We start from the raw sequence: 15,559 nt of genomic DNA, 5'->3' as shown, positions 1-15,559 counted from the left end.
ATTCGGGACTGAATCATCTAGCTGATATTTATTAATAAAATTCAAGAGCTGAACAGGTCCTTGTTTTGGAAGTTCGGAGGCCTCTGATGAAACTGTGACAAACCGTTGAAGCCTCTTTCGCTCCAGCAGAAATTCGTTTTATCAATGTCGCTAGGAGTACTATTGAGATTGATGTCGACCTGAGGATTTAATAGCTGGGAAGGCGACAAAAATTCATCTGCTACATCATGAAGTTGCTCGAATCGGGTGATTATTTCTTGAACAATCCTGTCCAAGGTAGAATAAATTTCCCTTCGTAGCTCAGAGTAGTCACTTTTCTCACCAGGCATCTTTTTCTTATGGCCAATACGTTTTTGAGGTTCTGTACTGATTCTCAGATCTGAACACACGATTTCGGCAAAGGTAATGCTGATGCTGGCTTCAGCGATGTCCTCTCGATTACTACTTAAAAATGTCTCTAATGTTTTTAGTTTGAGTGAGCAGTCTCGAATAGACAATCATTGTTTTTGAAGCTAGAATTGCGCATCATTAATTTCAGTTAATACAGGAGCCCAAAATCCAAGATAGGTGAGAAAATTAAAAGACTGAACAGCAACCAATAATCCACCTGCTTCAGATCTAGTCGATGAATTTTCATCTCTGCTAGTTAATGAGTTAATGTTAAACTCTAATGAATTTGAGCAGGCAATAAATAGTGACTTCTAGAATACGTTTTTGGACACCGTAGTTTTGACCTTTCATGACCGCAGCATTATCATAGCGTTGACCCCTGCAGTCCATTATGTCTAAGCCATCCGAACGCAGTTTCTCTAGAATCATCTCAGCGATTCCAGCAGCATGCTTGTCCTTTGTGTCGATGAAGTCAAAAATAGACTCACGAACCTGCACCCCGTCATTATCCATGACAACATACCGTAAAATTTGGGAAGTTTGATCCAGCTTTAAGATGTCAGGTGTACTGTCAAAAATAATATAGAAATATTTGGCTTGTTTTACTTGTTGTATGTTTTGTTTTTTAGCGTGATCCCCCAATATTGTAATAAATTCATTTTGTATTTGTGGAGACATGTATGTATTCGGTCTGGAACAAAGGTTAGTTCGAAGCACATGCAGAGTGGATCGTACTTTGATAGTAAATTTACTAACTCTCCAGGTTTTCGTCTCTTGTATAATCAAATCTTGGGCCTTGTTGTCCATATTGTTTCCTAATCTCAGGCGAACTTCAAGTTCCGTCCAAGCAAGCGATGACTGAATGTGAGCTCTGCTGGTCTCATGTTTTTCTATTTTCGGGGATAACCTCCACCACTCATTGAATCCATCTTTGGATTTAAATGAAGATGATGAAATCTTAACAAACGTGGCCCCTTTACATTTAAGAAGGAAGAGGGCGGTACTTACGGCCTACGAGCGCTACAAAAGGGCAAGAGGGAGCCATCAAGAGGCGATTAACACCTGCAATACTCCAAAACTTGGCATCAGCTACACTAAAGTCCTACCCATCAGATGCCATTTTCTGCTACACCGATGGGTCGGTAATGAGGGACCCCGATAGATCTGGGTATGGGGCCCTTATAGACTACACAGACTGGACAGAACCAGAGATGCCGATTTCTCCGTCTGAGCTTAAAAGGGTTTTGAGGTGCCAGCCAGACAAGTCAGTCTTGAGCACTGTTCATCATTTTGTTTACGTTACAGTATTACGTTACAGTATTACAATTAACTAGTTGGTTAAAAAAACTCGTAGAAAACAAAGGTTAGCTTATTTAAAAATATTGACATTACAATAGAATTATTTCAAAAATTAAACTATTAAGAATCATAAAGAAATGAATAAACTAGGACAATTGTTTAGAGCTAGTGCTAAGTAATATATTTGTAAACTCAATATCTAGATTAAACCAATGAACTAAACAATGAAGTAAAAAAAAGGTTGGCCTATTTTTTCTTCTCCTCTATATTACAGAGCATCGATCAGTGTAGTAACAACATGTACCGTGTGTCCGAAATAAATGTAGTAAATTAGATTCAAACTGTTCTATAGCTTACATTGTATGGAAGAAATAGTCAAGGAAATGAAACAAAATAACGACATGACTAGTTTATAAATCGTTAGTTCATGTTTTAAATTCAGTAGTTTATGTTTGTTCGTGTCCATACAATTAGCCGTTTTTACTGAAATGCTCAGGGAAATAGGAAATCAATACACTCTGGGAGAATTTTGGTGCCCCTCTCCACCTGGTGCCCTGTGCAGCCCGCACCACCCGCACATTGGTAGCTACGCCACTGAGTCACTGGCATATGGTTGCAATGTTCGTAAATTAAAGTTAATTTGATCACAATTTTGTTCATAGTAAAGAATAAATAAAATTCAAAGTCGAATTTTTTTTTCTATTACAAAATCTTAATTTTCACTTATTATCCTTATTCCCACCCAGACTAGGCCCAGCGCAATCAGTTTTGCATAGGGCCCCGCAATTGTTAGGACCGGCTCTGTGCACGGCTAATCATCTAATGGGGTACAGAGAAGGAATATGGGGGAGTTACCCCTGTGTGCTCAGCCTGGGAAACGAGTTATCGATCGGTAATAGGGATGTATATAAAAGTACCGTAATTAAAGCACTAACGGATCCAGAACTTTGGAGTAATGGTGTGGGGGGGGGGGCGATTTTTGCCAAACCCTAACCCTAAGCATGAACGCGAGTACATCACATATATATATAAGAATTTAAAAAAAAAAAACAACTCTGTATCTCAACCTGAAAAAAAAAAGCCTTTGGCTAGGGGGTCTGGGGGAGCGCTGCAAGCTCCCCCATTGGGGTCCGGGGCAAAGCCCCGCCACCAAAAGCGTTTTCTTGCATTCTTCACAACAGAAACGCATTCCCCCGACGTTTTGAAAATGTTTTTCTTGAAAAATATTCTAATATGAAATTACAGAAATTAGGAAGTGGGAGGAGAAATTAAGTGGGCCAATTAGATTCTACTTAATTTTTTTTTTGCATTTTTAGGATTCAAGCATATATTGTGAGTTATAGTCTCAAATTTTTTTATGCAATAGAAAAATATCAGTATGAGTAAATTTTGGAAAAAGGTGACTAGGAAAATAATATTTGGGTTCAGAACTCATCTCAATTGTTACTCTTATAATGAAAAATTTTGTATGAATTCTAAATTTTTCTAAATAAAGTCTTTCTTAAAAATAATTATGTAAATTATGTGCAATTACATAAACTCTGTTGCCATATTTGATTATTCTGTTTTAAAATGTCATGTTTTTGTCTGGAAAGGGGAGAGGGCGGTTAAGTGAAAACGTTAATCCTCGCTCCTTTTTATAATTTCTGCTAATGATTGCATTTGGAATTAAATAATAGGGGTGGGGCGTCTCGATATAAAAATTTAATTTATAGCATATATAAATTATATTAGTGACATATTTTTTTTTTTATTTTGTAATTTCTTAACTTAAATACAAAATGAAAAATGTATTGGTTTGTCCAATGGGCGGATTGCATGTATCGCCCCTCCCAGCTGGTACAACCCTTTTTCATTTTATATTTACTAATGATAAAATTTTAGATCAGAGTCTGTATGTGACATAATATATAAATGGGTTAAAACATCAATATGTACCTAATATTATATAGATATTTAACTAATTTTGTTCACAAACTATGATTTCTCCATAAAAATAGCCCCCCCCCCCACCTCACTGAATTGGCAAAGATACCAGAAGTGTAGCGATATAATATAAAAATTATATAGTAATTCAACTAATTTTGTTCACAAACTATGATTTCTAAATCAAAGGGTTTAGGTGGGAAGGGCAGTAGATGTATTCAAACCCCCCACCCACCTAAACGGTTAACAGGGGAACGACATAATATAAAGATCGATTAAAATATCAATAACAAGTTTTAATTATGTAGATATTTAATTGATTCTGTTCATCATCATCATCATCAAACTCCATTAGAGTGAGGGCTTGAGAGGCTCAAACCCTCTCTTGCAAAAGCCCTGGACAGAAACCCTGCTGTCTTGCGTAGTGCATAAATGTGGCCATACAGGTCGAGAATTTTGGGTTTCCCAGACCTGTCGAGACGGAGATCAGCAAGTCTGGGGCAGTCAAACAGAATATGAGGCACGGTTTCCTCTTCTTGCCCGCAGTGGGGGCACCGTGAATCAAAATTTGGCCACAGCCGCGAGCAATATGAGCCAACAGGACAGTGGCCTGTCCTGCACTGTGCTATAATAGCTTGCTCAGGCCTGGACAGCCTCCACCACGGGGAAGTGGGGTCAGGGCGCCTCATGCGCTCCCAGACTCTACGGGTTTTTTGGGACTTGTCCCAGCACTCAAACCACTTTTCCATTTCTGTTTTTTGTATTATAGCCAGGGCTTGATGAAAGCTTACAGCCTCATCAGTGGGTGGAATTTGCCCTCCCTGGTGGGCCAAAGAGTATGCAATTGTGTTGTTAACAAGCTGTGATTTCTGCTAATAAATTGGACCGCTCCCACACTCGAAAGTTTATTGGAGGGGGGGCAGGATTGATGCCACCAAATGGACCAACATACTAACAAACTATAAATAATCTAAAAATAAGTTGAATATAAATAATTAGTATATATTATTAACATTATTAATAAATTATTTACTAAAATTCGTCTAGAGCAAAAAGTTCCCCTTTCAGACCATGCAGTAAATTACCCTCCTTTAAACCAAAGAAACATTAGTTACAAAGTAGATGAAAAAAAAAAAGGCAAAACATTTTATAAGAAATTTTATTCACTATCATCGCTATCACTTTCATCATCGTCACTAGTACCATTAGCAGCTTTTTCATCTGATGCTTCCACTAGGCCAGCAAAAAAGTTCTTAGATTTGCTAAAATGTACAGGCCTTTTATTATTTTTAGAGGCCTTTTTACTAGTGTCCACCGTCTGTGTCTTGAGTTCTTCTATGTTCCAGAACTTGACTAGCTGGTCATGTGAACAGCTGGCGATGCAGGTTTTGTCAGCAGTGAGGCTCAAAGCTTCTACTGGAAAGTCACCAGTGTGTTGACCAACTAACCCAAGAACTCTATTAGGCAAGACATGGACAGCCCTTGAAATGAAATTAAAAAAAAAAATTAAAATAGATATATAACAAAATTTATTTCAAACTGGCTTTAAAGTAGAGCATAATTTTGTATTTATTAAAGCTAAACACAATAGGTAGCCATTAGCCAGATTTATTTGGATCAATTTAGTCAAGGTAGAGACTATAAGGATGCTTGCACGCTAGAAGCATAATTTTATATTTATTAAAGCTAAACACAATAGGTAGCCATTAGCCAGATTTATTTGGATCAATTTAGTCAAGGTAGAGACTTTAAGGGTGCATGCACGCTAGAAGGTTTCATCATATGGCAGAAAAACTCCTTAAATTGAAGATGTGAAGAAGAGTGCTTGGGCGCTTTCACAAAATATATAGCAACCTTAAAGTGGCTGTACAAAATATACAGCAACCCTAAAGTGGCTGTACGGTGCTTTGAAATAACTTGAAGGTTGCAGTATAGCACCGTGACTCAATGGCCTACATGACTAAAGGCACGCTTTCACACCAGATGGTTTTTTAGTCGCACTACCATGAGAGATGAACCAATCACATGGAAGTAATTTGAAATGAAAAATTTACAAAATTAGAAATAGCTAGATAGGGCATGACGAAGTAATGTTAAGTGTAAAAGTTGCAATATCACTGCAAAAACTTGTCAAACTTGTGTGGTGTAATCTCCCCAAAAAGCACATAAATCCACAGAAATGTGGGGTAAGATGGTTACTATAAATATCTACCACCAAAGAATCAACTAAATATCTACCACCAAAGAATCAACTAATCTAATTTGATATTGCCGTATTTTAATTTTTTGTTACTTCTAGCTATAATTGTGTGAACACACAAAAAAACTTAAGTTTTTTTTAAAGGCAAACATGACAAAACATTGTATGCTCTCGCTTAATTAGCCAGGATAATTAGACAGTACATATTATAAGTATAAATAAAGTAGCAAAAAAAAAAAAAGAAAAGAACTAGCCCAAACAAACATTTGCATTAACACTAAGTTTGAACAACCACATATCAATGGTGTTGTGCATTCTTTATAGAGTGGTTGAGAAATAATAAACAATTTTATGCTGTAGATTGGTGTTAAGAACAGAGAAAACGTCATCATTGGTGCCAATATACAAGAATCCCTAAATATAAAACCGATAAGAATTACTTTATAAATTCCCATCATAGGTGCCACAATATATCTATATGACTTACCTTACAAAACCATTATTAGTACCAATACATAAGACGTCATCTGTGATAGGCACCACACTATCAATCTGTTCTTTATCACAAGGAAATCTATCACTTATGTTTCCCCATTCACCCCAGTTGAAAACATTCAAGACTCCTTCTCCTGTTCCACAGACGAGCTTATGACCACCCTGACAAACCAAATAGAAAAAAAAATGAAATCTTTTATTTGTCATGAAGTTCTTAAAATCAGTAAAAAGCTTAAGAAACAAAAAATGGAATATTTAACTGAATTAATAAACCGTTGTAAAAACTAATGAAAGTTGTTAGGAAAGGAAACACATACCTTCATTTTTGCTAAACACAAAAGTTCTGAATCAAACAACTCTGATTGAACATCCATTCTTTTTCTACGAATGTTGAAAGCTGTTAATGTTCCTTCGCCACTGAAAAGAGAATGAAAATATAAAACAATATTTTGATCAGCACTAGCATTAATATCTGATTGACTCTGTCCCACTATGTGGTTTTAGGTTTAAAACTTTCACAATCGATCACATTTTTTTTTCACTAAGATGTATACTAAAAAAATGCTATGAATACAGTATCAAAACACCATCATGACAGCAGCAAAAGGAAAAATCTCTATGAGGGACTACAGGATTGTGGAATACCCAACAAACTGACAAGACTTTTACATATGACATTACACAGCTCAAAAAAGTAAATTCATAATACAGGCAGAACATTCACAGAAATTTAGGATTAAACGAGGACTAAGACAAGGAGACTTACTTTCATGCATACTTTACTGACTCAAAAGCAATAAGGAATATACACAAGAGCACAAGAGAAAACTAAATGGAGGATACACGCTAACCAGTAGATATACCAATTGTAGGAAGAATCCTCGATAGCGGTGGAAATATTTTTAAAAAAAGTTTTTATGTTCAGCAGGTCATCTCAAAAGAATGTCAAAGAACACAGGAGCCAAAAATAGTATACCGACAAAAAAAAAAAAGGTAGGCACCCCAAAGGCAGAGCCTAAACATAATGGCTTGATGATGATATAGAGGCAGATCTACAACAGTTAAAATTTCGGCATGAAAAGAAAAAGCACAGGAGAGATCTTAATGGAAATATGTGTGGATGTAGGCCAGAGGCCTCCATGGTCTGCATAGATGGATATAGAATAAGAAATGTGTCTTTATCTTTGTGTCTGAGTATTTTATTAGGCTGTGTTTATGTATTTGTAAATTTGTGCTTTAAGTATTATAGTTACTTTACTTTTCAGTCTTCTGACCTGAAGGGTCTCTAAATTTAATGCTTTTACTAAATGTGTTACTCTAGTAAAATGTGAATATTTTTTTTTTAAATAAATCTCACAGCTATATTTTGTGTCTGTTCTAGTTTCTTAATGTGTTTGTTGAGTTGAAGAGTACCAAACAAAGGACGCATATTCTAATATTGGTCTAACCAAGGTTGTTGCATGATATTTAGTAGTAGATACAAGAAATAATATTTGTACCTGGCTGCAATAATTATCTTGTTATCTTCAACAATCATATCACTAATGAACTCCTCACACTCTTTCAACTCCATGGTGGCTTGTTTTGATCTCATATCCCAAACCTAAAGGAAAGCAAGGAGAAATGTAGCCAAACAATATCAGTATTTAAGTAATTAGAATAATTATGCATAATGCAATGTAATCTTCCTCACAAAATGAATTAATAATAATAATCAAAAAGTTTTCTTATTAGTTGTCTATTTCCGTATAGTCTATGCCTATAAAGTAACATGTCATTGTCTTTATAAACAATTTAGAGCAGTTGTGATGTAAGGTGAGGATGAATATGTATATACAACACAATTCTTAGAATTACCATCTGACTTTTTGTTCTATCCTCATTTTGTTACACTCACAAAATTAAAACATCTAATATTTTAAAACTGTACAAAAATATTTAATTTTTCAGTAGATCAAAAAAAAAATTAATTAATGCTCAGTTTAACTCTTTCATTGCAAGATTTTTGTTTTTCTACTTTACAAAATAAGTTTATTTGGACAGCACTACTTTTGGTATGGGAGAAAAAAATAGTTTAAAGTTACTGATATACCTTTACAAAAACGAGCAATGGTTAATAATGCAAACTAATGATATGAAGCTTTTCAATTATATTTAATAACTTAATGGGAATAAAGTAGAGCGCCACTTCTGTGATCCATATTGTGCAGGGTACATTTTCTCAATTAAAGTATATATCACTCTCTTGATAGCAAGGATTTTTTGTTTGTTTACTCTAATAAAGCATTTCATATTGTAATTGATATTGCTAACATTGAAAACAATTGATTTGATAGAAAGTGTGACAATGATAATGACTGGAGAGAGTGATAAATTAAAGTATCGAATCATAATAAAAAGAAATTCTTTCAATCTTTCAGTTTAAAAAAAAATAGTATTTCTATTGAAGGGAGGTAATTTCTATGATTTTTGTTAGTTAATCCAATATTTAAATAGCATATAAGAAACTCTTAAAAGTTGAGCATGATTAAAAAAATATATATTACTTTAAGAACTCCATCATCATCTCCAGTAGCTACAAAAGTATCACCAGTCTGAACCATACTATAAATAGGGGATCTGAAAACAAACCAAAGACACTATTATAACATCAAACTATCAATATTATAAAGTAGAATGTGTGGAGTATGTATGTATGCGTGCATGCTACTTATAGACATCAAAACCGCTTGACCAATCTTGATAAAACTAGGCAGGAATGTTCCTTGGGTACCAACTTAGACCTTAGTGAATGTATTGTAGCCCTAAAACAAATGTAAGACCCTCAAAAAAAATAAAGTTGTCCGACTCTATTACAGCTATAGTATTTTATGGATCTAGGCCATGTCTACAATGTTGACATAAGAAAAGATAGAAAGGATTTAGACCTAGATCTAATTTTAAGAAATACACTTTGCGCAGATAGTTTTTTACTTTGACACATGAAAATACAAAAGAAGATCCATTGATTTCATTATATAATAAAATTAATCTTCAATTTTGTGTTTCAAAAGCATTTTTTACATTAATTAGTTCCTTATATCTGTGATTACAGATTTCCTGACGAACATTCTTTCATTAGACAATACCGTAATGAATCGCGTACTAAAAATTAATTCGTTTAATTGTTTACTTTATAATCCCATCCCTAGATCTAAAACTCTAATTCAACTCTAAGATGATAAAACTTCTCTTCGCACAGATAGTTTTATACTTTAACACATAAACATATTAATTAAAGTCCATTCATTTCATATTTTGATCAAATAAACATTCAAATTTGGTTTTCTAAAGCTACATTCGTTTACGACAGCTGCGAAGCCAAGTTAATTAAAGGCCTAGATCTATATTCATTCATGAATCGCGTACTAAAAATTATTTCGTTTAATTGTTCACTTTATAATCCCATTCATTTAACAAAGCTATCGCTCTTTTCGTTTGTAATAGATATGAATTTATCGGCTTCGGGTAATCCCATTTTCGCAAACCTAATTTTATTTTCGTAGCGAAAGAGAAAAAACTTGAAAGGATCATTAGTTAAGTTTAACATACATCTAAATCCAATCCACTAGATTATTCAAAAGCATTTTTTACATAAATTAGTTCCTGATATCTGTGACTACAGATTTCCTGGCGAACATTATTTCATTAGACATTACCAATGGTTACACATTAACACATCTCTCTACTGAGTCTATTCCTAGGCCTAGGTCTAAAACTCTTATTGAACTCTAAGATAATAAAACTTCTTTTCGCAAAGATAGTTTTATGCTTTAACACATAAACATACTAATTATTGTCCACTCACTTCATATTTTAATCAAATTAACATTCAAATTTGTTTTTCTAAAGCATTTTTAATACATTCGTTCGCTGTTCGCTAAATAAAGCTGCGTATCCGTGTTGAGATAGGCCTATATTCATTCATGAAAAAAGGTCACGCATGCGCAACACAGAAAGAATTCTATAAAAGGCAACTAGATTAGTGTAGATTTAGATCTATGTCTACCTCAAGATCTACTTTATACTTTAACACATGAACATACAAAATTAAGTCTATTCATCTCAATTTTTAATCAAATATATGTAGGCCTACAAGCAAATGTTTTAATTTGGAAAAATGGATTTAAGCCTATTAGCTATTCTGATTTGATAGCTTCATTCACACTATTTTTACATCGACACATTCGCTTTACTTATTACATTATTATTTCGTTTAATTGTTAACAAAACACTCTCAGTGACTATATCGACAGTAATGCGCAAATAAAGACCCGCGGGTCGCGGGTAACATATGTCTAGTATCTAATAAAACTATGAAGTACCAACATAGAAGCCTATCCCAAATACTTAATCTCTAGTACTAATAAAACTAATAAATAATTCCCTAATCATTACCAAATTGTTAACACTTTTCTAACACAAACACTAAAACATGAATTCCAAAGATTTCTGTAACCAAACTCTAAATAATTAATTTTAATGCTCTAAGTCCTACATTTTTTCTAATGCCCTAATACAAGTACTAGATTAAATAGATTTAATCAAATCAAACCATTAAAATATCTCATTGTAAAACTAAACATTCACAAATGAAATTATACCAGAGCAGGTTAGAGATGCATACATTTTTTTTTTAGTGACTATAAAAAAAATACATTAATTATACCAGAAGGGAAGGAAAAAAAAAGAGTCAATAACAAACTCTATGACTAACTCATGAGCCTTCTTTATCTTTCTTTTAAGCTTGCCTGTCTCAACATCAACACAATAAATTGATTTATCTTTTGAGGCAGAGAACAATCGTCTTCCATCGCTAGAAAATCTGAGAGCTCTGCATGCTTTCTTGTGATGTACAAATTTATGAAGTTTCTCACCATTAGATGTAGGGCTGAATCTTTGTCTGTTCAATAATTGAAAAAAAACAACAACATACTAATAATTTTTTATATGCATTAACTAAATAAATATCTTTTATTGGTATGAGGTTGATCATGGCCGAAGCCTCTAAATAAATAAATTTTGTTGATAAATAGTTACTGATACAAGAAGCCTCTAAATATATATATATATTTATTTATAGATAAAAAGCACAGCACTGAAGCATCTAAATAAATATTTTTTTATTAATAAAATTATGTATTTGCTGATGCTTCTAAAAATATATTTTACTGATATATAGCTGCTCCATGCTGAAGCCTCTAAAAATTCTGTTTATTAATATATTGTTGCTCATAGATTTGACATCAAAAAATATATTTTATTGATATATTTATAATTGCTCAACGCTGAAACCTCTAGCACCCACATTCTCAACAGATTTGAGAAAAAAAAATTGGAGGTGCATGTGACTAAGAAGAGAGAAAATGGCAAGGCTGCCAAACTAAGAATCTTAAGTTAATGTAGAGCGAGAAAATCAAATTTAATTTCTCAAAGTTCAAGCTAAATTGCGGTGGTTGAATATCTAAAGGCAGCATGGAAACATAGTCCTGGTTTTGATTCCTTGGCTCCACAAAAGACATTAATCCAGATAAAACTGAGTATCCTATGGATACATGTATTGCATAGAAATATGCAATACAAGAACGAATAATAATATATATGTAATACACATTTAGGTATAGGGTTCTCTGCGACTATTGTCAATCAAAACAAGAACAGAGCGATACAACAATTCATTCGTACCATTCTTGGTCAGACTATATCAACGCCACTCGATCAGGAAACATGAATAGGACCAAAATGCCTGTGTGCAGTCGCTGAATGAACTTTCTATGTTGTATCTGTTGTATTTATGTGTATGTTTCTGTTTTGTTGTCTTTATATGAGAAAAGAGTCCTTGTAATCACAACAACTTTCCATAAGAATCAATAAAGCAGTCTTATGTCTTATAAGCATGCATATATTATAAATTATAGACATTACTTAAACAGAAGACAATTACGTCCTACCTATTTTATGTTTAATCCAGTCATGCATTTTAATCAGTGACTTAAACTCTGCTAAGTCATTAGTTTTCAGGTAACCCATTCCATGTTCTAATAACACTAGGGAAAAAGAAGCACTGGACCAGCTAATGAATAGATCAAGAACAGAGAATTAAAAGTACTTACAATAAAACATTCCCTCCTATTTGTCCACAGGCTACAATATTGTGCGTAGGATGACATTGCAATGTTGTTATGATTTCATTGAATATTAAATCCTTAGGACATTCATCAACCTGCTGATCAAAAAAGGGTTAACATCTGGATTAGATAAAGTGATATAATGCATCTAAATATAGATTTCATTATGTACAGAAATGCTCCCAAACTTTACAATTTATCAACTAAGACGTGTCTGATAATTTTATTTATCATCTAAAGTCTGTTATCAAAAAGTTATAATTTTATTAAATTCAGAGTATTTTGGAAGAACAGTGACAATTACAAGTGTGTGCAAAATGTTGTGATATAATTTGTTTATCAGGGTTCAATGATGACTGCTTTGGCATCCAGGGGGCTAAGGGCTTTGCACTGGGGTTTGTGTAACCCTAAAAAACTCCTTTAAGTTCAGTTAAAGAAAGGGAAGCAATCACAAGGATAAACCACAGTGCAAAGCCCTCAGCCCTCCTGGATGATGGAAATGGTCATCATCAAACCAGATGGATGAACTATAGCTGGATTCGATCTAGAAATCTAAATTTATTAATGTGTCGAGAATTCAAGTTTAGACTTGGAAATGGTCATTACAGGAAATGACTAGGCCAAAAGGGTAGCAAAACAAACTCCCATCAGCGTCCCTAAGAACATTGTTCATTGTGCAGGAGGTGATTGAAAGGGAGCCCAACAGACCTTTCATAATTCTTATGCGCTACTGAGGCTTCTCAAAGGCTGTTGTATGGCCACTGTGATACTATGATACTTTGAAGGAAAATAGAGGAGGTTACCCAGTGTAATGGATCTTGTTTCTAGTCCACAGTCTTCTAAAGGACATAAGGCACAAGATGTGATGTATCTGCATATGCTTGGATCTCTCCCAGAAAGAACAATGGACCTCATTCACCAATCGTAAACAAACAACATTTAGTCACGTGATAATATTGATAACACAACAAAAACCAAACTGTCATGTGATAGCCATTATGATTTAAAAATTAGATCGTTGTTGTTTGTTTACTAATGGTGACTGAGGTCCATTGTTCAAACTTGCTAAAGAAAGAAAGCTTCCAGAGTTTTAAGAGTCCACAACTCAACTCATGCAAAATTACAAATTTAGTGTGGGCAGCTGTAGATAGTCATCAGTCAAAGTGTAATTGTAAGTAATATAATATATATATATAATATATTATATATATATATAATAATTATCACCAGAGTCTGTCTGACTGTTAGTGTTACTGCCAGTTACTGAGTTAGCAGTTACACTGTAAGTTAGTAACAGTGTAAAGTGTCTATCTTATCTTATATAATACAGACGTTAAACTTCAAAAAAGAAGATGATTATGTCCTACGCGTCATGCATTTAGTCATGCCAGTCATGCATATTAACCAATGACTTAAATTCTGCCAAGTCACTGGTTTTCCTGGCTATCTCAGACAACCCATTCCATGCTCTAATAGCACTAGGGAAGAAGGAGTATTTGTACAAATTTGTCCTAGCATATGGGACGAGGAATGTGCCTTTATCTTTGTGTCTTTCAGAGTATTTTATTAAATTTTGTTTTTGTATTTGAAGATTATGGTTCAGTGTTTTATGTATAATTGCTACTTTACTTTTGAGTCTTCTGTCCTGAAGGCTTTCTAAATTTAGTGATTTTACTAAAGGCTAAAGGTGTTACTCTAGTGACAGTCTAGTCAAATGTGAATATTCGTTTGTTATGAATCTCACTGCTCTATTTTGTGTCTGTTCCAGTTTCTTAATGTTTTCTTGAGTTGAGGGGTAAGTGTAAGTACTAAGTCTTAACTAAGTTCAAAGTTGTAACTCATTAGATTAGTATTAATAGTTTTTTAATAGTAACAATAGATCTAGAGTAACTGTGCTTTGAGTTTGACTGATGTCTGTGCGGTGTGCCCCCCCCCGATCTGATCCTGTGACTAGTGTGACGGACGTCCTGGCCTGTGGTATTTTACTATTAGTAATTAGTTTACGTGCCTAATAGTGTTACTCTAATGGATGATAGATTCAAATTATCTTGGAAAAATGTAATAAAATGTATTAGTGGAACTGTTCTAGACCTAGATTTTTGATGAAACTACAAAAAAATCAAACAAAGCATTAGGATTTATTAAAAGAAATTTCTATAAATCAAATAAGAACATAAAACTAAAATGTTATTTAACCTTGGTTAGGCCAATAATAGAATATGCATCCTCTGTTTGGGACCCCTCAACTCAAGAAAACATTAAGAAACTAGAACAGACACAAAATAGAGCAGTGCGATTCATAACAAACGAATATTCACATTTGACTAGAGTAACACCTTTAGTAAAATCACTAAATTTAGAAAGCCTTCAGGACAGAAGGCTCAAAAGTAAAGTAGCAATAATACATAAAACACTGAACCATAATCTTCAAATACAAAAACAAAATTTAATAAAATACTCTGAAAGACACAAAGATAAAGGCACATTCCTCGTCCCATATGCTAGGACAAATTTGTACAAATACTCCTTCTTCCCTAGTGCTATATTTTTATAGAGCATGGAATGGGTTGCCTGAGCTAGCCAGGAAAACCAGTGACTTGGCAGAATTTAAGTCATTGGTTAATATGCATGACTAAACGCATGACGCGTAGGACGTAATCATCTTCTTTTTTGAAGTAACGTCTGTATTATATAAGATAAGATAAGATAGATATTAAAGGCCGCCTTAGACTAGTCCAAAGCTAACAAATTTAAAAGCGAAAGTACATGCCTGGGTATTGACGGCAGCCATTACAATCAAATATATAAAAAAATATAACTTTTTAAATACTAGAATTTAAATTTCAGTGAATTAAAATGAAATATTATGATATAAAAATAAGTTAAATCTAGAACCTAGCTCTAAATTATAAATATAATTTTAAAGTAACATTTTAAATATTTTTTGATCATTAGATGTAGATCTATTTTAAAGAAGAAACCGCAGTCTGTTTATTTTTTTGTCATTAAATAGCTAGTAAAAATCTAGACTAGATCTAGAAAATATCTAATCTTATTTTTTAAATCGCACTAAGAATATAAT

At 33.6% G+C, this 15,559-nt stretch overlaps 1 protein-coding gene across 2 annotated transcripts; it reads right to left on the bottom strand.

Annotated features, from left to right (window-relative positions):
- Positions 1-4,760: 4,760 nt before the first annotated feature.
- On the bottom strand, positions 4,761-15,284 carry LOC106061483 (WD repeat-containing protein 55-like). 2 transcript variants are annotated; one of them, XM_013219644.2, is made up of 8 exons: positions 15,248-15,284; positions 12,463-12,575; positions 11,067-11,252; positions 8,857-8,929; positions 7,810-7,913; positions 6,628-6,727; positions 6,303-6,472; positions 4,761-5,096 (listed from the first exon to the last, which is right to left on the bottom strand). In XM_013219644.2, the coding sequence occupies exons 1-8, from the start codon at positions 15,266-15,268 to the stop codon at positions 4,775-4,777; spliced, it is 1,089 nt and encodes a 362-aa protein (XP_013075098.2). In that variant the 5' UTR covers positions 15,269-15,284; the 3' UTR covers positions 4,761-4,774. The 2 variants fall into 2 exon arrangements, with proteins under 2 accessions (XP_013075098.2, XP_013075099.2); XM_013219645.2 differs by having other exon boundaries at positions 12,463-12,572.
- Positions 15,285-15,559: the final 275 nt, after the last annotated feature.

The sequence above is a fragment of the Biomphalaria glabrata genome, chromosome 8 (genome assembly GCF_947242115.1).
Source record: "Biomphalaria glabrata chromosome 8, xgBioGlab47.1, whole genome shotgun sequence".
Lineage (NCBI taxonomy): Eukaryota > Metazoa > Mollusca > Gastropoda > Planorbidae > Biomphalaria > Biomphalaria glabrata.
This window is presented reverse-complemented; position numbering and strand designations above follow the sequence as displayed.

Excerpts from the sequence above, each read along its gene's own strand:
- LOC106061483 (XM_013219644.2), bottom strand. The coding sequence starts at position 15,268 with ATGGCTGCCGTCAATACCCAG. Across the intron at positions 12,576-15,247 it reads TGGCTGCCGTCAATACCCAG|CAGGTTGATGAATGTCCTAA; the intron begins GCATGTACTTTC and ends TTTTTTGATCAG. Across the intron at positions 6,728-7,809 it reads AAGATAATTATTGCAGCCAG|TGGCGAAGGAACATTAACAG; the intron begins GTACAAATATTA and ends TTCTCTTTTCAG.